At 39.7% G+C, this 25159-nt stretch overlaps 2 protein-coding genes across 15 annotated transcripts in view; both read right to left on the reverse strand.

Annotated features, from left to right (window-relative positions):
* Positions 1–10232, reverse strand: part of HP1BP3 (heterochromatin protein 1 binding protein 3) — a 37841-nt gene extending 27609 nt beyond the window's left edge. For 2 of the 8 annotated variants that reach the window (XR_005020060.1, XM_036853678.1), the window contains exons 1-5: positions 10100–10219; positions 5013–5208; positions 4469–4568; positions 1670–1823; positions 191–350 (exon numbers count right to left, since the gene is read on the reverse strand). Coding sequence is in view for 7 of the 8 variants with exons in the window: in XM_036853678.1 (XP_036709573.1) it covers positions 191–350; positions 1670–1823; positions 4469–4568; positions 5013–5108 (510 nt within the window). In the remaining variant the exon portion in view is untranslated. Of the gene's footprint in view, positions 1–190; positions 351–1669; positions 1824–4468; positions 4569–5012; positions 5209–8949; positions 9506–9555; positions 9847–10099 lie in introns of those variants that run through there. The other 6 variants (XM_036853630.1, XM_036853622.1, XM_036853660.1 and 3 more) reach the window with 6 other exon arrangements.
* A 12003-nt stretch (positions 10233–22235) lies between these two features.
* Positions 22236–25159, reverse strand: part of EIF4G3 (eukaryotic translation initiation factor 4 gamma 3) — a 391513-nt gene continuing 388589 nt past the window's right edge. For all 7 annotated transcript variants that reach the window (XM_036862726.1, XM_036862730.1, XM_036862729.1 and 4 more), the window contains 2 exons: positions 24351–24497; positions 22236–22865 (listed from right to left, as the gene is read on the reverse strand). In XM_036862726.1, coding sequence (XP_036718621.1) covers positions 22684–22865; positions 24351–24497 — 329 coding nt within the window. In that variant the 3' untranslated portion in view covers positions 22236–22683. The remainder of the gene's footprint in view (positions 22866–24350; positions 24498–25159) is intronic.

The raw sequence follows: 25159 nt of genomic DNA on the forward strand, positions 1-25159 counted from the left end.
AAAATTAACAGTGCTCACCAAATGTGATAATATTATAAAAACATGAACTTAGCAATGGCTTTCTTCTATTTAAATCTCTTTTAGGAAGCAGAGCAAGACTTCTGATGTCTGCACAGGAGTATGCCATTTCCAAATACGCAAGAGACAAACAGAATAAGTCTAAGATGAACTGCTCGAAATAAAAACTTGCCTTAATGGCCTCAGTTAGGATTGCATCCATCTTGGGACGTGGGGAGGAAGCCATCGGTGTTTGTCTCTGGGCCCTGGCTAGCTGGCTGGCGGAAAGGGTAGCCCAGGAAGGTATTGTTTTTTTCACTTTCTTCTCCTTTTCTTTAGACTGATCTTTCTCACTTTAAAACAAAGAATTGTTATTATGCAAGATAAACTCTTCAGAAAGAGGTATAAAGTCAGAAAGAAGAAAAGACCAGAGAGGGATAAAAATCAATGTTTTAATTCATTTCCACACTGAGGTGATACGTAAAATAAGCAACACTTTACAAAATAAAACATTTTTTAAAAATTGGGTTCTACAAATGAACCAAAAAGGTGTGTTCTCCCAGCTGCACACAGGAGAGAGGAGTCATATAAATCAGCACTAGTATGAAGGGCCAGTACAGAAATGAGAATTTTAAAATGAATTCTAGTAACAACTGCAACAGATGCGATTCAGTACAGTGCAAAGAACTCAAGCTCTGAAGTCAGAAAACTTGGGTTTGAGTCTCAGCTCCAACATTTACTAGCTATATGATCTTAGCAAGTGACCCGAGTCTCAATCTCCTCAGCTGTACAACAGTAATATAATACCAAATACTTCACAAGGTGCTGCAAGAAATGATATTATGTTTATAAAAAGTTTTGTGAACCATAGAGCATTATACAAATTTTATTCTAAGTAATAATAACACTCCATGTACCTAAAAGAAAGGGTAGCTGCTAAAAATTCCACAGACCTTACATATACCTATGAAACTGGGATGAAGGATTCCCTGAGGATTATACCTGGAAGGGATAGTTATTTCTAAGTCATTCTTTTATTTAAAAAGTAATTCCTGTTTTCACCAATAATGAAAAGAATAGAATGAATGCTACCAGCTGTCCTGCAAAAAAAATTTAAATTAAAAAAGAATCACCATCACATTATACAGATTATCAATAGCGAATTCTGCCTTCAGATTCTCAAAGTCACCCTCCAATTAAATACTTCATCAAATATATACAGAGTTTTAGGTCACTCTAGCAATGTCTTGGTATAGATTAATGCTTTCTAACATAAGCACGTAAAAATAACTCATTCCTGCACAGAGGGAGGAATATAACGAAGAAGAATCTCTCAGGTCAGATTTTTATAGTCACGTCCCATTTCTTATTGAAATTATGTCAATGTTTACAATAGCAGACACTCCCACAATGAATTCTAAGCACAAAAACACATGCCAAAGCCAGAAAGAATGAATTTTGCATCAGTCAAACCACTGTTCTGATAACTACTACAAATCCTAATAGGCCATATGACTACATCGTAAGCCTACTCCAAAAGATAATTGCAAAAAAGTAAATCCAAATAGCATGTATCTAGCATAAATTAAGTTGTATCACTTAAAAAAAATCTGACCTACAGTCCTTTTACATAGTCTTCACTTATAAATAGCAAGAAGGCATAAGTCCTTACTCCTTTTTGGTTTCCTCAGAAGGCTTGTTTTCTTCTTTCTCTTCATTCTCAGGTTGCCCCTTTGGCTGCTCTGTCTCACTAGATGTAGCAGGTGGAGTTTCATTCTCTTGTTCTTCTACAGTGGAGACAGATTCCTCTGAACTTACATCTGGTTCTAAAAAAAAAAAAAAAAAAAAGAAATCAGGTGAGTAGAACTGCATCAAGTAAATACATTAGAACCTGAGTCAATAAAAAGGTAAAAGTTTATCTCTTTAAACAGATAAGCCAAATGTTGCAATTCAATTAACAGTTGTATCCTAAAATGAACAAATGACTATGAGTACAGTTTTTTTCCTGCTTTATGTCACGCAAATTGCCTACATAAGGGGTTGCTGATCCAGACCATTAGGTGAGAAAAGAAGGATCAGGAAATCGTACAGAAAGGGAAACTCATTTTACCCCAAATCAAATCTCTTCAGTGTTTTACTCTATAATATTAATGATGAGACTCATAATTAAGAAATTAGTCATTTCATAATTTAACAGGCTAATATCAGTAAGGGAATAAATAATAGAAAATTAATATTTATTTTCCAAGTGAAATGATTCTGGCAAGCGTAGAAATATAAGAGGGGGAAATACTGAGGTCTGCAGTTGCTTGTCTGTGTCTTTTCTCAGTAGGTCTCCTTGAGCAGCCACTACAGAACACAGAACCCCAGGAAATGGTTAAGCAGAGACTTCAAAGAAAAGGGCATCAGTGGCCAAAACTAGGCAAAAAAAAAAAGGATATGCTTGAAGAGTTTCGTCATTTAAATTATGTGAACTCATTACTGGCATAATGAAGACTTCTTTGGGGCCTTCACATAAATAAGAGAATTTTTAAAAATGCCACTTCCTTCTGATAGCCAAACCACATACATACAATGCTAAAGGAATTCTACAAATTAAAATTCTAAACCGTAAGTTTCAGGATAGTCAACTATAATTTGTAAATCATCCTGGATTATGCTCTTCAACCAGACTTGCAGGTAAGTGAAAAATCCTCCCATATATGCTCAGCAAAAATCAAGGCTCTAGAGTCAGATATATCTGGATTCAAGTTCAGACTTTCTAACATTCTAGCTTGATATCTTAGGGAAAGTTCTCTGACATCTCCAAATCTCAGTACCCTTACTTCACAGTTATTATGAACATTATACAAAATGCTTTAGGGGAAACCTGTAGGCTACCACTCGTACTGATTCCCATCCTCCTCTGGCCTCTTTTACTGCTTCTAGAGCTGTTACGCAAATATTAAGGCTAGAACTTCAGTATAACAATGGTATCTGGTGATACAGATAACTACAAGATGTATTTTTTTTTAATCACAATGTATCTTTTACCACCCTTCGCCCCAACGATCTGACCTAACTGGCCGATCTAACTGTCTGTGTAAGAACTTACTTTTAGTTAGTCATGTTTACTTATTTTTACATTGCCTTATTCTAAAAAAATTGAAAAGCCAAGACCGTTTACTGAGTTTTACTGTAACAACAGGGCTACAAATTAAATTCCACATTATTTTCGCTTAAAGCTTACGGTTTAATAAAGGTTCAACTGCTCAACAGATAATGAGACATTGTTACATATGAGACATTGTTTCCAACTCACAGAACTATTGTGTCTGCCTTTTTGGATTTATAAAATTTAAAACATGAGTGAAGTCCAATTATTTTCATGTATAAAATACTATAATGGGACAGAGATAAGATAAACAAACACAACTTGTGAAGTGTCTTACTGGTCCTTTATAAATTCTCGGTTGACTTTTCTAATACCTTACACCTGAACACTCTGGTGTATTCTGAAAACTCACGTTATTAGTGACACAGTGACTTTAGCTGGCTGTTAAATGTGGCTCAAGATGGGCCATCAAGTGGCTTATCTCAGTGCTGAAAAAAAATAACCTATCCTCAACTCACCAGCAACTATTATTTTTTTTAATATGCTGATTCCCACGTCTCCTCACTGCCTTAGGCCAGAGTACCCCAAATGCTTGTAGTATTCGTCTGAGGATTCTGAGACAAAATCCAGGCTCAGCTGGAGAAGAGCAGATCCCTAGTGCACCAAGGATAGAGGCATCAAAGGTGCATGTATTATTTTATTCGTAATATATGCTGGTCAGCAAATATTTGGTTCTAACAGCCACGACAGGGACAGCACCAAGTGCTCGTCCCTGGCAATGAAAAGAAAAGAAAAAGAAAAAGGTCACAAGAACAAGAAAAGCAGTTCCACTTGAAGAAGTGGTTAGAGGTGCCATAAAGGAGCACAAATACTCCAGATTGACAGTTCTACCTTTCTCTTGATTATGTTCCCACCTCTGCCTGGCCAATCTTCTCTCCACCAACACCAAAGTTACAAACCAATGCTTTGATCGCCCATTTGCTCCCTTAAGGTCTCTTGATGATTTCTGGTTGAGCCTTCTGATGTCCACCTTGAAGGCCCAAGTCCTCCATTCTTCCAGGGTCTTCATCCCCATGACACTGTATGCCCAGAAGCTACTCTTCGACCATTCCTGTTCTCTCCAACCATCTTTCTGTTTTTTAATTCCAAGAACATGAAATTTTCACCTTCTAAAAATCTTTAGAGACAAGATGAAATTCTTTCTTTGCCCACATGGTCTGGAAATGACATACCAACACGTACCACCTCTCTCTCTAAATGCTCCCCCCAAACACTGAGGCATAAAAAAAGAACAATTAAGTTCAAGGGAATTTATGGGACACTCCAAACTGGAGCAGAAACTTTTGCCTTTTGAAGTTGTCCACCGCTTTACTTTACCTGGCTTTTCTTCCTCCCCTTCAGCGAGCTTGCTCTTGGGAGGAGTTTCCCGGGTAGAATTCACAGCTCGACGAATCGGCATGGTGTTATCTTCTACCTTCTAAGAAAAGAAATGGCCATAATCACACATGCAAACAAAATTTCTCTTTTCTCTCTTTCTCAAGGGGCCTAACTGGGTGTCAGAAGATGTAGGAGAGTTCTTCAAGTCGACTCCAGGATCTGATGCAAATTACTTTTAACAAGGTTTTTTGAAATGAAATATGATTCTTAAGAAGTACTTTTCAATGTATTTTACTTTAGCTAGTATTTCAAATGGAAATAAGTAATTATACTTGATTTGGAATAAATTTAGAAGGTTGGAGGTTTTCTCAGGAGTTTGAGGGGAAAGGGAAGATGAAAAGAACTTTGTATCTACTTGATTTGTTCAGATGCATAACCCAGACTCCCCCAAGCAGAGGAAGGAACAGGTATCAAGAAGGACCCAGCAGGGCCTGAAGTCAGGGACTGATCCAAGAGTGAGCTTCAAGAATGTGTCAGCCCCTACCTCACCTAACTTGTCCGCGTGGATCAGCTGAGCTCCTACTATAAGTGGGAGTGCCTTAGGATGGACGAGTTCACCTTGAGACGTATCAGTCGCCATTTAAAATAATTTCTAGGCCCGAGTACAGGTTACACTCTGAAGCCTCTGCTGTTAACCACAAGGATTTTTCCTAATGGTTTCAGTGTGGTGAAGAATCAACCTAAAGCACAGAAAAGACCTGGTGTGAAGATTAACAGAAACAAAACTAAACTAAAACGTCTAAATTTCATATACATCCAAAGGGAAAAAAAATTCACTATAAAACTTATAGTTAAGTGACAGATGACTTGGTCAGTTATCATTCAGAAAGATAAAATCACTATCAAAATATAGACTATGTAAAAGCAGCGACTAAGACAAATGCACAAGCCACAGCAGCTGTTGCACCTTCCACACGAACAAAGGCAACAAGGACAAGAAAGCTCATAAGGGACCTAACCCCATCCCCGCCTGTTAGTATCAGGAACTTAGAAAGAACAGAATAAGGAGACCTAGAGACAGTTTAGTCAAGGTTTACTCAAAGATCAGTTTACTAAAGAGAGAGGCTATTGTTGTTACTGTTCTCAAAGGGATCAGGAAACTTAACTGTAACCTTAACTCCATCTCCATCAGAGAAGTAATACAAGGGCAAAAATACTGCTGAAGAACATGACAGTCTAAGAGCCTCCAGACTCAGAAAAGCAAATTCAGACCATCACCTAGGAGAATAAGTATGCCTCTAAGACCTTATTTGTCATATTTTTAATGCTAAGCAAAATTAGCACAAAAGAACAAAATTAAAGATTTAAAAATAAAACGCACGTAAATCACTCAAATTTACCCGATCATTTAACACCCTCTGCCCCGCCCATCCTCATCTGGGACTCAGTAACATTTTATAATAAAAACTCTTCCAAAATATAAGAAAATCATCAGTTAGGCATTTAGATCTTTGTGCCATTGAACATTAATGAAGACTTGGGAAAGAGTAGACTAGTCATTCAGCTTCTACTTTAAGCTCTAACCCTGTCTAGGAATTTAAGAACTTTCAATTTGTCAGGTAATAGTTTCAAGCTCCAAACATACAGAACGCTTTCACGTTTACAGGGAAAACCTTTTTATGGGAACACCAAGAGCAATGCCAGACTTGTGAACTATCCGTCAACTGCAATGAAAGGCAGCTGAAAGAATTCAAGACCATATAATACGCTAAAAACTTATTATCAAGAGTAAATTAGGAATATCCATGAATATTTTAAAATTATTAACTGTTACAAAAACTACTTAAAATGCTCATATAGAAATTCACTTCAACAACTATAAAACACAAAAATAAAAATAGTTGTTTTCTCATTTGTGAAAAGTTGGGTTTAAGGGCATTATTTAGGTTTGTGAAAGCTAAAAGTCTATCTTGGAATAATTTCAATACATAAACTTGCTCCCTCATTCAACTAGAACTTAACATAGTAATATATTTTCCTCGATTAAAAAAAAAAAAGCAAAACTGATGATACTTTTACATGTAAATACCATACAGAAGTAAAATTTCATGATCAGGTTATTCTTGGTGAAGTGATACTAATGAATTCATCTTTCTTAACCTATGATAATACTAGCTAGGTTGAAAATGATACTGTGAAGTCAGCAAAACCTTCAGTAGTCTCTGTTCGTAGAGGATCTTTAAAAAATATTTTCCCTGAAAGTAAAATACTAAAAAAAAAAAGTCAAAACCCTTCCAGTCAACTCTATATTTACTAATTGCTCAAAATTGAAACAAACAGGTTTCAGAAAAGGAGTGGGGGTGCGAAGGAAACTACTCTCAACGCCAAGATGATAAAATTGACTGAAATCAGGGCAACAAGTACATGGTCCATAAAGACATTAGATAACATTAACCTGAGGACAAGAATGTTAGTTTAAATTAGGTCAGGTAAGAAGTATGCCCAGGATGGAATAACTGAGAAATAAGTTGGTTTGCCAGTCTTCCTGGCTGCATCCACCAAAAAAAACAGGGCCTGACACTTTCCTGCTTAAAACCTCCCCATCACCACCACCCCTTATTTCAGTAATCTCACCCCTTACTACTCCACCCACCACTCTACTCTCTTGACTCCAAACACACAGATCTTCTTTTGGTCCTCAGTGTGTGCTTTGCACATGCTCTTCTTTTACACTGCAACATTCTTTTCCTAGACACTTCAATCAGATTTCTGCTCAGTGTCACTCCCTCAGAAAGCCCTCCCATCCTTCTTATTCTTTTTCAGGTTTCTTTATATTGCATTTGTAATAGCATTTAACACCACGTGTAATTCAATATATGTCTATTTACTTTTTTATTATGTGTCTCTTCCAGTGAAATGTAAGCACTACAAGGGCTAGGACTAATTCATCACTGTATTCCCAGCACCTAGAAGGATGCCCAGCACACACTGGGTGCTGGATAAATATTGGGGAAAAAAAGTTGAACGAACAATGACACCTGACAGTACTTATTACTATATTCAGCAAGTGTGAAGAACACTTAAAAAATAAAACTAAATATTTAAAACTTAATATAAATATTAAGAAACGTTTGCCTCAGCCCTGCATTTCCTTAGTAAAGGTCATGAAACTTAAGGCTTCAGTCTATAGCACTTTCTTTATAATAGGTTGGTTAATGAGTTATTCCGTAAGTTTACTGTTCATCACAGAGCTAACAAAACTATATGAATGGTTAATTCACACTACCTTAACATCACACGTACCCATTAATTTAACTTTTGTTGCTACATTTCTGAATGATCAGACTTTTAGGCCGCCACACTTGTTTCCTGGCAGGAATCTTATCTGGCTGGTTCACTGCTGCATACTTGGTGCCTAAGAAACATGCCAGGCACAGAATAGGTGCTTAATAAATATTTATTAAGTGAAAGAATGAATAGATGAAACTTGAATAAGTTTTTCATCTGGGTTCTTATATGTGCCATCTGAGTTTACCTGTGGTTTATGTGGTCTTTCTGTGGTCATCAATCTGTTTGTTTTTTAAATTTAATGTCAGATTAACATAACAAAGATTAGCTTTTGTCAAGGGAAGTGCTAAGTTGTTTAAATGCAGGCAATAAAGAAAAGGTTGTAAAAGTAGAAAGTCTGTAATTTCAGAGTTCTAATTTACTTTCTCTACATTGAGAAAGCACTAGAAAAATAAGTAGTTCAACAATGTATTTCAGTTTACTGATATCCTTGAAAGTAAGCATTTTAGGGAAAGTATTATTATTTCATATTTTACCATAAAATGTACACAAGACATTGTACACTATAATATCATTAGCTATGCACTGATTACATCAAATTGTTCCCAATCTAAAATCTTTAACTATATTCAGACTTAACGGGTAATGTCACAAAAAGCATGCGTATAATTAGCTAGCAACTTCTTTTTCGCTTTCCTATTTCAATATATCAGTGTCTATATTGGGCACAGATGATATGGACACTACAGGGACCTATTCCTAAGACACGCACAATCTAACTGGCTAAAGAGTTAGGATTTTCATCTATACACGAAGAGTTCAGGACACTTCCTCCAAGTTCTCGCCCTCAATCTTCCAATTAAGCTTAAAAACAAGGCCAAAAATAACCTCTAAAAATGTTACTTCTACTTTGAAACACATTACACTAAACTTTTGAAAAAAGCAATAAGAATTTTAAAAGCTCTTAACAGTTTTATGCCTATGCCAAATTAAACAAAACTAAACTATCTTCCAAAATAAAACTAGACACGTGTAACTTCACTCTAAGACAAGCCAGCTTTGTCCATAAAGTCCCAGGTGAATTCCTAGCTGTACTTTTAACTAGATTCTCACTTTTCAATGTAACATAAAGTCGGGAAGCATGATAAACAACAGAGAAAAAATGTATACGCGGAAAGGGCGGTAAAGTTCACCTTGGCCGTCCTCTGTGCAGGGGTGAACACTCCCTCAAAGTGGTTAAGTGACTCGTCCTCGGTCACAGACAGTGGTCAATTCGGTATCAAAATCTCAAATCTGGGCCTCTCACTTCACCACTCCTGCCTCCAGCTCTTTACAAACGCCCCTATTCACAGGTTTGACTTTATTAGCCAAAATCACATCACCTAAGGAGCAGTGACTAACAAGCTCTAGGAAAGCCATACGGGAAAACGAAAGCTTAGGCCCGCGTCGCGGCGGCAGCGGCAGCAGCAGCAAAGGCTTTTCAGGGGCGCCAACAGCTGACACCGCGCCCGGACCGCCGAGAGAACCGGGCAGGAAGACCAGCAGAGACAAAGGCGGGGAGCGGCCGGTGCGGCGCCGAGCACAAGGCGGGGGGGAGAGCGGAGCCAGGATGAAGGCGGCGAGGCAAAGGGCGGCGGGCTCAGCGGCGGCGGACACCGAGGTGCGCGCTCATTGCAGCTGTCAGCTCGGGCTCCAGCTCCGGGATGCGCGCGGGGAGGCCGACGCCGCGACCCGAGCAGCGCCCGCCCGCGCGACGCAAGAGGCTGCGGACCGCGAGTCCCAGCGCTCGGCGCACTCACCGCTGGGAGCTCCGTAATGGCGGCGGCGGGGGCGGAGAACCCGGGGGGCGGGTTCGCCACAGCCAGTCACCGCCGCCGGCATCTTTCGAACCGGCTCCGAAAACCGCTGAGTGGGGTGAGGGGGAGGGCGGGAGCGGACAGCGGGGCCCACCGCGGGCCTCGGGAGCATGCGCAAGACCTTAGCCAATCGGAGCGGGCGGGAGGACGCTGGCGCAGGCGCGCTGGGACGCAGGGCCCTCGATCAGGGAAGAGCTCCCCCACCTCCCCCGTCCAAACAAAACAAGGGCGGGAGCGCGCGCGCCAGAGGGCCCCGGAGGAGGCTTCCAGGAGAGGGGCAGGGGGATAGGTCGCAGTGGGGGGAAGGGAAGGGGGCGGAGCGGTCGGGGAAGGCAGACAAAAGGCACCACCTCCGGGGACGCAAGCGCCCCGCCCCCTCCTCTCGGGGAGCGGCGTCGGCGCCCCGGGTGAGCGGCCTCCGCCACTCGCCCTCGGGGTCCAGCGGGCCCGCGCCCACTCCCCACCCGCCTTTTCCGTCCTGAGTTACCTCTGCGCTCCCTCCTTCCTGTCGCCCGCGTCCCGCAAGGATTCTCGGCGCCGCTCCCGCTGCCGCTCGTCACCTCCGCCGCCGCTGTCCTCCAGGCCCAGCCGCTGAGCTCTGCCGCCCCGCCCCCCTGCCCGCGGCCCCGCGCGCGCGCCCCCCAAGCCGGCCCCGCCCCCGCGCGCGCCGGCGGCCGCACCCCCAGCCCGCGGGAGCGGAGGGAGCGCGCGAGGTTTGCCTCCCCGGTCGGGCGCGCGGGGGCGCGAGAGGGCGCTCCGGGATGTGGGTACGCCCGGGCGGGGTCTGTGTATCCTCGCACCTTCCACCCGGCGCTTCCCGGGTGGCGTCCGTTAGCTTGGGTGATGAGGTTTCGGTTTCCTCGGAAGGGCACTCTTTTCACTTAACCCTTCTCTACTCTGGTTCAGTCCCTGGTTTTGGCGATCCGTCGTCTGCCTTTAGAGGGGTTGGCATTTCCCGCTTCTGAATTTAGCCACAGCACAAGAACTACACTTCTTTGAAGGCGGTTGGAATTATTAGAAACCCAGAGAGCGGAAAATTCAGTACCTCACGTTCGTTCCCATTAAGTATCCATACAGTACAGGGTAGCGTAATGACTCAGGAAAAGAACTGTAAAAGTTGATTTTTCTAATCAATGAAACGGTCTTCCCTGGCTCCCCAATCTGCATATGCAGGGACGGTTCTCAACAAGGAAACCGTGGCATTAGAAAACAGGGAATTCCCTTTGGATTGCCATTTTACGTTGGTTTCAGCGTACTTCGGCTTGTACGTACTGTTTAAAAATGTAACTTTTCAAAGTCGGTTTGGGAAAATTCGATGTACCTGAAGTAGTAGGTGTTTTGTCGGGGATAGAGGGGGTTCGGGTAATGAATATAGGGAAATAATAAACACTACAATTGCCTTGAGGCTCAGAGCAGTGTGACTAGCACTCAAATGCATGTGCCTGTCATCCCAAAGATTTATTATGAAACCATTTAAGCACTTGCTAGTCCAGTCCTCAGGCTCTGGCATTGCCGTTAGCACTTTAACTGTCTCACCAGCTTTCCCAGGCATAGCCATCCACTCCATCAGTTCCAAAGGGAGGTATATAAAAATTTAACCACCACCACCAAAAATTCCTTACAAGGTTAGTGTTACCATTAATGTCCCGATGGCATTACCAATGCCCTGGCACTCTGGTGTTCCATTAAACATGTTCACAAGGCGTTTTGGTCATTTTGTGCCCAAGCTTCATCCTGCTCACTTCCTTTCTTACCAACATTTCTATCTTTTGTCTCCTTTTTTAAAGACTCTTCCATTTTTATGTGTTCATATGCTTAAAACGTCCTACCTTTCTTCTTTTTCCCGGAAATGTCTTTAGCCCCATCTCATGCAAGAAGCTGACACAGATTAAGGGCAAACTAGATTTCTCCACTCCACAGATTTTTGTTTAAAACACACACACACAACTTATCTGTTGTTTACAACATGTACACCCAAGGAGGGAAAACCCTGAAAACCCAATTCTGCAGAGTGTGCGCATGGAGGCGTTTGCACACAACCGCCCCCCAACCATGCACTAAAGCTACCACTGGCTGAAGTCTGAAGCTGTAAGTTTTTCACTTCCAAAGGGATTTGAAGTTTTTATTGGACATGTATATTGCTTGAGGCATTTTACCTCTGCTAAATGTAACATCTGGTCAGTTTTGCTTTTTATACTTAGCCGCATCCGAGTTAAGATGACATGGGGTATGGTTTTATAGTTTATCTCACTTGGCTTTCTTTGAGCTATACTAGTAAAAACATCATTCAGTTGTGTTTGTTAAAAACAGATTTACATGATGAATTTTGCACCCTTTACTTAAGCTGTTAGGCTGTTTGATGTTCTGCACCGAGGGAACACGCATCTTGGCAAGTTTAAGAGCAGCTCAGTTCTTACGGAGTGTGTGGAGTTTACAGTCAGAGCACCAGTAAGACCCTCTTGCACAGAGACCTCTCACACTGATATCAAAGTCCCTGAAGTTCCACCATTCATTCCTTTTAATCTCTTCTATAGCAATTTTAAAGTGCTGCTATCAAGGAGAGCTAACATACAGGCCTCAAACTAATAATTCAGAATTCATTGTTTTAACCTCTGAACTTGAGAATCTAAAGCTTTCCATTGGACAGTCAGGGATCAGAAGAGTGAGAACTCCGGGTGTCTGACTAGAGGAAGAGCTTCCAGGAGAGAGAAAAGGAGTAAACGTGCTGTCCTCTGTGATGACTTCACACTTCTGCCCAGGGCCAACCAGCTTAGAGGATTGACTCTGGAGTCCCAGAAACATGAGGAAATGTAGGGTTTTGTGAACTAGAAAAGCAAGTGTTAAGAAGTCCCCAAAATGGATAACTAATAAGAACCTGCTGTATAAAAAAATAAATAAAATTAAATTTTAAAAAAAAGTCCCCAAAATGCAACTGCATCATTTCTAGTTTTCAACAAAAACACCCATTTTCTTCAGAAGCCAAGTCACTGTTGCAACTTTAGCATACAGCAAGCTTTGCAGACTTCATGGCCTGTTGTCAGTGTAATAGTTTTTTTGCTATTCCACAAATTTAAAGCTAAGTGATACTTAAGTCTGTTAGGCTAAAAGGTCTTGTTTTGTATAGAAAAGCAAAATATGTGACTTTGGAGATTTAGGCATAAGGATAGAGGAAGTTGAAGCAATTGCATATTCCAAGAATATTCCAGACCACAGCTATGACACTGCCTCACAAGGTTGAGCATGAAAGATACATCAACCTATTTTACTCACACTCCACCTCGTGTTAACACAGATGTTTGAAGAATAATTCTTGATTGCCTTGTGGGGAGAGAAGTTTCTGTTCCTAGCAAGCCTGATCTTTATTTCCCCCACAAATCAAGGCTGAGGGCTTGCAATTTCACACAGCAGTAACCAAAAGCCAGGCTGGAGCTTCAATCCCTTAAGAAGGTATTGTCCTGGTAGGGTTGTGGGTCACTTGACTTTTCTGGTTTCCAGCCAGAAGGACTGGAAATGGCTCTCAATTTGGCTGCAGCTTGGAAAGGGATGGTAAGAGAATTAATTTATACGATTAGGCAGAAAGTGGAGACTGATGAAGAGATTTAATATTACTTCACTACTGCCATCCCCTTAATGGTTTTCTCTTTTATTGTTTGTTATTATCTGAGGCCAAGACCCTGGTTTAGAGATAAGCAGCACCCCTGGATCCTCCTCTGCCGATGTTGCACTTTCTTCTACTCACTGGTGGCAATAATTTTAACTCTATTCAGCATAGCAGTCATCGAACTGAAAAACGTTTTTCTAAACTCTGAAAAATTCTGAGTCTAAAATATGTCTGATCCCAATCGTTTTGCATAAAGGATCATACATCAGAATATAAAAACCAAATACATTTTACAAAATAACATTTTCTGTCGTATGTTCCCCCCTTCTCTCTCTCTCTCTCTCTATGTATATATATTTAATGCTGGTTGTAATCCATTAATTTTGTCATTCACAGTTTGAGAACCTCTGTCCTAGATGTCATTAGCCCTTCGGTGTTCAATTGGAGTTCTAGCTCCTTGAGGGGGTCTGAAAAGTGTTAGTGCCAAGAGTTTACTGTCATTTTGAGGATAAGGGTTTTAAAAGCTACCCTTTAAGTTTGAAACATCTGACATATTGGAGTTACAATTCAGCCTTCGAAGGAACAAAAACACTTGGGAATGTTATTACAGGTGTCTTTCAGTGGGAACTAGAACCTAGAATTAAGGTCCCTAAGGTACTTAGTCCTGCCATCTCTAGGGAAAGCAACAGGATTTGCTTTCAAGTCTGGTTCATGTCAGGTTCTGGGAATTGTATGTGTTGAGCCGTCTTTTACCCCTTTTAAACACCAGAGGCAAGACAACCGCATTTTAGACATAATAAAGACACTCATTTATCAGATTTACTAAAAATCAAAATATATCCAGTTTTGACAGTGTAATAGGAAGTAAATTTGCCAACAGTACTATTCTTCTCTCTCCACTCCTACTTTGTGTCTTAAAAGGTAAATCTTATTTGCAGGAAGATGCCTGAAGGGGAACCAAGCCTGTGATGGTGGCCAGAGATAAGTGAGAGTCAGATCAATGACACCTAGGGTGGTGACTGTCAGGGTTTACTGATGGGGAGGTTGAGAGTTAGTGGGAGGCAGGACTTTCGGGTTTTAAACCAGGAAAATCCCAGCAAAATGAGTTGGTCACCATAACACATCTTTCCTTCATGGTTATGGGGAAGTTTGAGAAAGTTTCTTTAAGCTTAAAGGGGAAGATATTTTTCCCAATAAAACCCAGTAATTTAAAGGAAAACATGAATCAAAATCTATGACTGGAAAGAAGACAGATTTTAAAAGTCAGAATTATGAAATTGGATCCATTTGTTAAAAAAAACACAAACCTGAAGTTCCAAAAAGAATGGTGATGGAAGGACTTCCCTGGCAGTCCAATGGTTAAGACTCCATGCTCCGCTGCAGGGGGCACGGGTTCGAAGGTAGTGTAGTTTAATTTTGTATGCGGCTGAATATGACTAAGGTTGCAGAATGGGATAGAAAAAGAACATTGGACACAGGGAGGACATGCCCCAGGTATTCCAGGCAGAATGCTGGGGGCTTTATCTGATCTCCTTTAATTAATCCTCACAATAACCTTATGAGGTGGATGGTGTTTATAGATGACCTTAATCTTAGATATAAACTTAACTGTTCATTCTAAAGAGCCAGAAGTTATTCCCATCCACTAACTGTGTGGCTAAATTTTGGGACTGGAAATGATTAAAAGTACTGCCATTCCTTTTACTGAGTGACAACTTATTAAAAAAAAAACAAAACATAAAAAACCCAACTAAGGTTGGTCTCTAGTGAATTCTACTAAATTGAGAGAATATGGCAACTTTCAGAAAGTTCTTTTACCCATTTGCCCAGAGAAGGTTTGTCTGGATTAATTTGTCACAGGACATGTTTAAATTCTACTTTTGCATGGACTCTCACCATACCTGCCACTCTTTCATTTTTCAAATACACCCTGCATCCCCCCTACCACAGAGCCTTTGCACTCATGATCCCTTCTACTTGAACCCACCCCCTTAACTATTTAATTCTTTAGATTTCTCAGTTTAAAATTCTCTTCCTGAGGGAAGCGTCCCCTAACCCCGCAGTTTACACAGGGCACCCATTATATGCTCTCATAGCACTGTATTTTCAAAACATGTGCCATTTGTAATGCCACATTTGTGTGTCCAACCAACACCTTGCAGTTTAAAAATATTTTTAAAATATCCGAGGACTTCCCTGGTGGTCCAGTGGTTAAGACTTCGCATTTCCACTGCAGGGGGCGTGGGTTTGATCCCTGGTCAGGGAAGTTCCGCATGCCGGGAGGTGTGGCCAAAAAAAACAAAAAAACAATGAAGATATGAAAAAGGGTTGTAACATGACTGAAGCTTAAAAAAAAATCTGAAAATATAAATTGTTCTCTAAACTGTTTGGTAAATCAGGTTATTTTCACCATTCCACAGTGGTCTCAACCCTGGCTCATATTAGTATCACCTAGGCAACTTAAAAAAAAAATGATGCCAAGGTTTCATCCCCAGAGAGTCTGAAATAACTGGTCTGGGGTAGAGTCCCAGGATTTGTGTTTTTGAAAACTCCCAGGTGATTCTAACACACAACAATGCTGAGCCCCATTATTCTATGCTCTAGGAAGCAATTAAGATAGGACAGCTATTAGAGCTTTGGCAAAGATAGTTTCCTAGGACTTCAGGTCAGAAGACGTATTTTGATTAACAAGAGGTAAATATTTCAGAAGAGTCAGAAAGGAAATCACCGGTAGAACAAGTTCAACTGCTGGATGGTCATTTGTTGTGAAAATTTCAGAAAATCTTGATATTCTTACTTCTTCGAAAAGTTTAATATCCTATTTTACCAAGACTTAATTCACTGTTAAGCTTGGCAAACAGTATTTAAAGTGATTCTGGATGTGCTCATATGGTTGGCATGAGTGAACCCTTTTTAGAGAGGACAGTGGGGGCCCATACAAGTGAGAGTGAACAAATTAGCAGTAAACAGTAGCATTAGCATCAGAACACAAGTCTCCTAACTCTAGTCAAGATCTCTTTTCCACTACAGCATACAACTTCTTCCTATATGAACTCTTGCTATCCACTCAGGTAACATTTTTTTTTACTCAGCTGGTTCCTTTCGATGGCCTAATTTGTTTAACTCTTTCATGTTTCCTGAATAAATCTAAGACTTTACATTTACCTCAAAGTACTAATTTAGTTGCATCTCATCAAGTTTTGATATGCAGTACAATGGTTTCCATTGTCAGTTAACTTCTGGTTATTTAGCAATTTCCATTATTATTATTTAATTGAGTTAGTCTCTCAGGTAAGACTTTAACACTGTACTGTATGGTACTTTAGTAGACTGTCTGAATATTGCTAGCTAAGGGAAAGTTAAAACAAATTATCATAATAGGGAAAGAGAGGGAATACTTCTAATCCTTTTTTCTTGTTATGTAGGGTGAGCAAAAGCACAATTGTAATATCTATAGGGTGAAGTCTTTTGGGTACCAGAGTTATCATATAAAAAATGAAGCAGTATTTGTAAAAAGTCAGTATTCCTGTGAAACTGGCAAGATCTCACATTCAGTATATAAAAAAAAAAGAGTTTACAGTGCTGGCAGAATTAGAAGCAGAGAAACCCCAGTTGTAATGAGCTCACCCAGTGCCCAGATCTTGGTTTCTAAATACTATTCTCCTATGACTGACTCTACGACTAGGGCAGGAAAAATACAAAAATACAAGATACTCCAGTGGCATCTTGTACTGTCACAAAATAAGTGCTCTAAAAACAAACAGATGAAGACATGTCGAAGAGACACATGAATCAACTTGAAAGAGCTCCCAAGGCCAAAGCTGGAACAATCTGTGTGACAAAATAATGTGGTACTGGATTATAACTCAAAGTGTTAAGATAAATATACATGAATCTGTACTGATATATATGTATATAATATAGTAATATATGTTTGTGTGTGAGTGTGTGTGTGTATATTTACACACAACTTAATAAAGAAACAAACAGAAGAGACAAATCTTTCTTGCAGGAGAATTCGAAATAATAAGCAGGTATCTCCAACTCCAGGAAGGAAGTGGAGCATAATTCTCTCCTATTCCACCCTCCCTCCCCCAATATGGGCAAGACTTAGTGACTAGCTTCCAAATAGACCAGAGTAAGAAAGGGGGAAAAGAAAAATAACTTTAGACTGGAGACCTGACAAACACCACTTTAACCATGCAGTCAAGGTTAAACATCACCAATGACGTCATGGGGGCATCACATACCCCCTGATATGATATGAGGAGGGCACTTCACTTAAAAGGTATTTTTACCCCAAACTCTATAATCATGAGAAAAACACCCGACAAATCCAACTGAGGGACAGTCTACAAAGTACCTGACCAGTGCTGTCAAGGTCATGACAAACAAGGAAAGATTAAAAAACTGTCAAAGGCCAGAGGACACTAAGAATACATGATGACTAAATGCAATGTGGTATCCTGGATTGCATCCAGGACTACAAAAAGGACAAAAGGGACAGTAGTGATAAAGTCTGGAGTTAACAGCAATGCACCAATGCTGGTTTCTTAGTTTTAATAAATGTCCTCTGGTAGTGTAAGACATTAATAGGGAACTGGGTGAAGTGTATATGGAACTCTCTCTACTAAATTTGAAACTTCCCCATAAGAGTAAAATTATTTCAAAATAAAACATTTTTTAAAAGTTTGGCACATGGGTCTCTGTAGCTTTTTTTCTTTGATATGTTAAGTCATTTCATGATTTGGTAATACAAAATGATGTCTTCTTTTTTATGGGGGGGGAGGGGATGGTTGGTAGTCCCGACATTAACAGATTATCATTTTTCCCTCTGAGGGATACATGTGATATTTGAAGCTAGTGAGCATATAGTGTATCTCTCCCTAAACTACTGGAGGATGTGGAGACTTAGAGCTCAAGTTTATCAAGTTTATTGAATAGGAAAAGTAATCTTCTATAAGACTAATAAACTGGGACTAACGGGTAGTAGGGGCATTTCAAGGCATTTTTATTCCTTAATGAGTAATTTTACTTTCATGACAAGTAAGCAGCCTCAACAGTCACTATGTCCAAATGTGCCTCAATGGAGACGACAAATAAAACCTCAGACTCCAAGTCAAGCTACATCTTAACTTTTCTAGGGTACACTGTAGTAGCCTCTAATTCATGCAGGAATTTCAACCCCATGGAAAAGTTATTCAAGTAGCAATAAATGAGAGGTCAAAAATGACCAGACCCTAGTTGTCAGTGCTAGGATGTCAGATATCCCAGGTCATATACATCAAGTTCACAGAGTGACAAAAGAAAATTCTCAGGAACTTGTTCAGAATTAGCTGATGGTTGTAAACATATTTCTAAGTTATACCTAAAGAAGTGACAGAGAACAAAATGTTAAGTCAAAAACAGGGGAAAATCAGGGTCTAAACCTTGCTGTCAGGTCCCTGATGTTGCAAACACCTGTGAGGTTTGATCATTTGCTAAATGTTGGATTGGAGATCAACACAAAAAGCAATGCAATGTATGATTTCATCTAAATGAATCCACAGAAACAAAAAATAGAATAAGTGGCTCTCAGAGGCTGAGGAGAGTAGAGAATGAGGAGAGACTACTAAAGGATATGTGCTTCTTTTTGGCATGATGAAAATGCTCTGACATTGGATAGTGGTGATGGCTGCACAACTGTGAATATAGTAAATTATGGGTGAATTTTATAGTATGTGAAATATATCTCAATAAGAAAAAAAGCAACACAAAAATAAAGGAATGCAAAATGTTCTTCTCTCCAAAATGGGGAATGTAGGAGTGCATAAGGGCCAATGGCATGGTCAAAACTGAAAAACTGGATCCCTACATTTTTTTTTTTAAAGTAATAAAACTTAAGGGAGTTCCGGTAGTCTAGTGGTTAGGATTCAGCACTTTCACTGCTGTGGCCTGGGTTCAATCCCTGGTCTGGGAACTGGGATCCTGCAAGCTGCATGGCACAGCCAAAAAAAGAAAAAAAAAAAAAATTATAAAACTTAAGTAATGATAACACAGAATTACATCCAATAGCCCAAGACTAGTTCTTCTAGCTTAGAATCCTTTTGACTGGATCAAGTTCACAGAGTGACAAAAGGAAATTCTCCTTGAATGGAGCCATTTGAAACAAAAAGATGTCAAAAACCCCAGAATGATAACTTGTTTCAAGAGTGGTCCTAGACCAGATAAAACTGTCTTTGGGTTAATTGTTGTAAATAATCTAGATTGTATTTTGAAATATATTAAAAAAGACAAAAACCAAATCAAAGATCTGTCCCACGTCTTAGTGGGACAGTATGCTGATGTAGCAATGCAAACTTCTAGCTTTCTTTTTTTCTTTTTTCCATGAAAAATGTGACCTCCGTGTGAGTAAAGATTGTTTTGTTCACTGTTTTCTTCCCTGCACTTAGAACACAGTAAATGCTCAGTAAATATTTGTTGAATGAACCAAGTTCATGATGCAGCCATGAACAGGCTTGCTGGTCTTTGTAAGAATCTAAAATGGGTTTATTTTGAAAATTGGCATCATGTTCTTTTTCTAGAAAGGGAAAAACTCTCATTTAAACTTATTGAGTAGCTATAAGTTAGCTGGTTTGAATACAGGCATAAAGCACCTTAATCAGTGAACTAAACCTTAATTAATGAACCTCTTCCCAAAGTTCAAATGGGTGAAAGAGCTTTTGTGACAGCTTGAAGGAGTTGCAGCCATGTCAGCGCTGGCCATGTCACCTATTACTTTAAACCAAAAACAACCAAACCTTGCTTTCCAGTAAGAAAACTGTGAGGGAAGCCCAAAAGGGAGGGGATATATGTGTATGTATGGCTGATCCATTTGTTGTGCAGTAGAAGCCAACACAACATTGTAAAGCAACTCTACGCCAATCAAAATTTAAAAAATAAAACACAAGAACAAAAAAGAAAACTGTGAACAGGGTAAGATTCATGACAGTGTTTTGCATTTCAGCTGGTATAAGTGTGGATCAATTATCCCACTTTGCTCATATTTTGCCATTAGGTAACCTTGCTAATCCCATCTAACGTTCTGTGCATAAAGCAACAAGTTACCCATAAATTACTTTGTAGTCTCCTCATCACGCTTCACACTTATAGGTGAGATTTCAAACACTATTTCTGTTACTGTACTATAGACGTTTATAGCTGAAGCTTTTTTCAACCCTTGAATTATTTCCCCCCCAATATTATTCTCTTTCCTCCAATCCTTACACTTGTCCACATCTAAAATACCCATGAAGAGGCCATCACTACCACCTGAGGTTCCGTCCTGGCTAGACCCCTGCAAACGACAGCCACGGATTTCCAAGAGGCAGTCACCATCTTGCTTCTCCATCCCCACCCACCACCTTTCAGCCCTGTGAGTGAGTGCTGCCGACACCTAAAACTGCATCACATCAGTCAGGAGATTCCTGGATCAGAATCCTCTGCACTTTTGATTCTGGCAGCTGTTAAAAACTCAATATAACACAGAATCAAGTTGCTTCTTCCAACTGAGGGTTCCCAGGCAGAGCCTGCAGCCAGACCCTGAAACTTTTCAGGCCCCATCTCTGATGACAGCTGCTGTCATACGCCTGTCACAAGACTTTCAGGACTTTGTTCTTCGAGAACAGCTTTCCACCCCTGTGCAGTGGGCTCAGTGGGCTCATGTAGTGAGATCCTGTATTGTGTTCAACTACATTCTGAAGAAGAACTTTTTATTGCTATGGAAAATTTTGTTCTTGTGCATCAAAAGTCTTGCCAAGTCTCTTAATGTGAATATTTCTTCAGAGATGGAAGCTAGAAGAACCCTTTGGTTATCCAGATACAAAATACAAGACTGCTTATTTGGGAGCAGCATGGCTTTCTTCATAATACATTTTGTAGGGTGATGGCCTACAAACAATTGAAATGGAAAGCCACCTGTAGAGACTACAACTTCATCAAAGAAGACAAAAAGCAAAGCACAGCACAGCACTCCAATATCTGTCGGAGAAACAGAGGCCCAAACCACAGTTCGTTTTATACTCACCAGAATGGCTTGAGTGAAGTTGAAGTTGGGGAAAAATGTGATTTTCACACATGGTATTGGTTTGGTTTCAGACCCACACCCACTTTTTAAAAAGTGTAATTTAGCTTTGGTTTCTTTCATTTTTTAGAAGACATCTTTGGGTTTCTTAAGCACTGGCAGCAATGATGATTTTAAAAATCAGTGGTAGTGGTAGTATCAAACTGAATTAATGCCCCTAATCCAAATACGTAGAGTGGAACACGTGGTTATTTAAAATATTGCTGTTAGGTTTGTTCCTACCATGAATGCATTTCTAGTTGGTGTTGGAAAGAAGCATCCCCTGGACTTCAGAGAAGCTCTCCCACCCAAGCACAAGTGTCCTCCCTTACCCTCAAAGTAGCTTGCCTTTTCCAACTGCAGACACACAGGCAGGCAGGCAGGCAGACAGACACACACACACACACACTCTCTCTCTCTCTCTCTCACTCTCTCCCCTACTTCAGAAGTGATTTTGATTAGACAGCGAGAAGCCAGACAGCACCTCCCAGAGATGGGCGCACATGCAGCAGCTGTCAAAAGGAGAAGTCACTTTACTTTCTTTTAAACTTGCAATGTTTGTCTTTATTTTGTTCTTTATATTTTGAAAGTGAAAAGAAATAGTATTGAGTCAATTTCTTTTTGTTTTTTTAAATATTTGTTCTATGTATTTACAAGCCTTAAAGTTGCTCTAAAGATTTCAAAAGTATTAAGAGTACTTTTCCCAGGGTAGCACTTTTTTTTTAAACAATTCTTGGAGTTCTCTGGTCCACAGCATTTCCTTCTGTTCCAAGGTTATGTATGTTTTGATTACTATTTTGATTTTTTTATTTTCTGAAGCAAGCTGAGAGGCAGGCAGAAAGATCTGATGCCAAAAAAAAAATAAAAAAATCTTTCTTACCTTGTTCACCCCAAACCTTCTTAAATCTGGACTAAATACTATGCTTTAAAACAAACGTGAGGTGCATCTGAAGGGGAGGGAAATTTATTTCTCTGCTTTTCTATTATACAAGTTGTTTACAGAAACTGCAAATTAAAAAATTACACTGGCATTTGCAGTCCTTAAAATAAATTAAAAGTTCTCAACTTTTTTTTTTTGCTAAACAGATGTGTTTTTTTTTTTAAAGTATGAGTCCTCGTTTAAAAAGAAAAGATTAAAACAGAAAATACTTTCTATAAATAATACATGTATTTTGGTTTTAGTGCTCCCGCCCTCAGGTTTGAAGTTTACTTTTTACCAGTACCTTTTTCCTCCATGATCACCTTTCTTTCTCTTTCCCCTCTCCCACTCGTGCACACGTGGGGGTTTCTGCGAGAATTGGCCTTGCTGCACTGTGATTGGCGAAGACGTGACACTTTTTATAAAAATACTTAAATTGTTTCTTTTGTTTCATTTTGTGTATTTGAAGTTTTAGTTATCCTCAGACTCCTCTTCTGCTTCCCGCAGCCACGTGAAGAATGCTGTGACAGATTTCAGGGCCACACCCTTCCCATTCTGCTCTGCAGGGTCCTTGCTGCTTTCCCATTTGTAGAAGGCATCCTCAGAGATCACCTCCTCGTCATACAGGCAATCAAAAAACATCCGTAGCAAATCTGCAAGGAGGTGAAAATAAACCATCAGTTTTGGGGGCACTGTAGCTGTGAGAAGACTGTACTTCCAAGCAGTGAACGGATGCACGTGAACTCCCCAGGATAAGAGCATCCATGACACTTCATCACACTCCCTCTTGATAGCATAAGAGCAAAACCATTTGTCTAAAGAAGGGGAAAAGATTTAAGCAGTCTAAACTATTTCCTATTCCTATTATTTTGTTCAATTTGAACTATTTTCTGATATTGCTGAGCTGTTTGATATTATGTAGTTCTCAACCTAAACACTTAAAAATTAAATACAAGAATACTTCTTTTTTTTTACTTTCTTCTTTATACATTTTGTTTGAAATTTTACAATAAAAATATACTATTTTTACAAATTTTGGGAGGAAAAGGCAGAATGTACTTTCCCCCCCTCTAATGTTGTTTTCAAAATGAAAAGAGTAATAATTCATATGAAAAAAATGGGTAAAAACTATCTCATCTGGATTTTATCCAGTGAAACGATAGTCGTTGTTTATTGTTTTCAATGCCCAGATGATCTGGGCAATTTTAATCCTCTGTTTTGCTCTCACAGTGGAAACTTAGCTTATATTGTTGTTCAAAAAAGAGACACTTATAGATAGAATGTCTCTTCAGTTACACCCTGAGGATTGTTTCAATCTTTTCCTTTATTTCCCAGAGGGATTTAACAGCACTAGCCAAGAAGGAAAACTCTGAAAAAGCTACAACCTAAGGAAATGCCAAAGAACTACTTCAGTGCTATCTCTAAAACAGCCAAGTATTTACTATCCACTTTCACAAGTTTCAACTGAATTTTCAAGATTTAACACAATTCAGTTAATTTACCAGCATCACTAAGACTATGGTGTTCAGGTTACCTTATTTGTCTGGTTAGCCAGAATTAATCATAACTCGTAACTGAAAATTAGTCTAAACTGCCTTAATGTCTTTGTTGGGTATCTGAGGATTCTGAAGAGTATCATCCTCTTTCATTATTAAGACCTGTGTCAAAGAAGGTGAAAAACTGTACTGCACATATGCTAATGCCAAGGTGCCCTAGACCTGCATTGTCCAATAGGGTAGCCACTAACCATATGTGGCTATTTACATTTAAATTAAATGAAATTTATTTCCTCTGTCACAATAGCCACATTTAAGTGCTCAACGGACATATGTGGCTCATGGTTACCATACTGCATGACAGAGATACATTTCCATCACTGCAGAGAGTCTTATTAGCCATACCTGCCCTAGAATGAGGATTAAATCTCTAATATAAACTAGTGTTCTTGTTATCATTTTCTCATAAAAGTCTAACACTTAAAAACGTTCAGGTCTATTAAAGTTATTGGTTATCTGAGTTTTTGTAACTAGTGATTCTTCTATTATCCACTGTTCAAGCCCATCCAACCATCTCTCATGTCTTGGCCTGGATCAATCTCACCCTCTGGTTGGGTTAATTGTAGCAAGAGGTAAACTTACTGGCAGGTTGATCAAGTTTTACTATTGATGCTTGTAGTGCATAAAGTGCTTGCAGTTCCTTCTCCGTATCTGAGTCCAGGTACTTGATTAAGATCGGCACTCTCTGCTTGATAACAGCAGTGTCTACTCGGAAGGTAGAACAGTCGGCTGGAGGTGATAGAAGAACTGAGCATTAACACACAGAGCCATTTTCAACTTTCTGAGTCGATAAGACACACAAGACTCTGCAAGGAAAGAGGAAGCAACGGGGTCCAAGGCAAAGATTTTGAAACCCAAAATTTTCTGAAATTCTTAATGGGATATTCTCCCTGAAACAAACAAACAAAAATACAGAGGTGGGGGATATATTTAGAGTGCGGGGTTCCCTCAAGAGCAGCACACTCAGTTCTTTATCTTTAATCGTAATGAAACAGGGACAGTGGTTTCATGACATTCTAAACTACAAAAGGAATTAGCAAGGAAATTAAAGTGATAGTTCATATAAAATCTTTTCACAAGGGTAAAAGAATTAAAACTGTTTTATTATTACTATCAGGATAAGGACTAACTGTGACAGTGGCAAACAACACATTTAATCTGAGCCTTCTGAGGAAAAGGCACAGTAAAAAAGGGGCTAAGAAAAGCATGCTCAGGGCCTGGAAGCATGCATGGTTTTTTGTTTTTGTTTTTGTTTTTAGCTTTATTGATCTTTGCTATTGCTTTCTTTGTTTCTATTTCATTTATTTCTGCTCTGATCTTTATGATTTCTTTCCTTCTACTAACTTTGGGTTTTGTTTGTTCTTCTTTCTCTAGTTCCTTTAGGTGTAAGG

Source organism: Balaenoptera musculus, chromosome 1 (assembly GCF_009873245.2).
Source record: "Balaenoptera musculus isolate JJ_BM4_2016_0621 chromosome 1, mBalMus1.pri.v3, whole genome shotgun sequence".
Classification (NCBI taxonomy): Eukaryota; Metazoa; Chordata; class Mammalia; order Artiodactyla; family Balaenopteridae; genus Balaenoptera; species Balaenoptera musculus.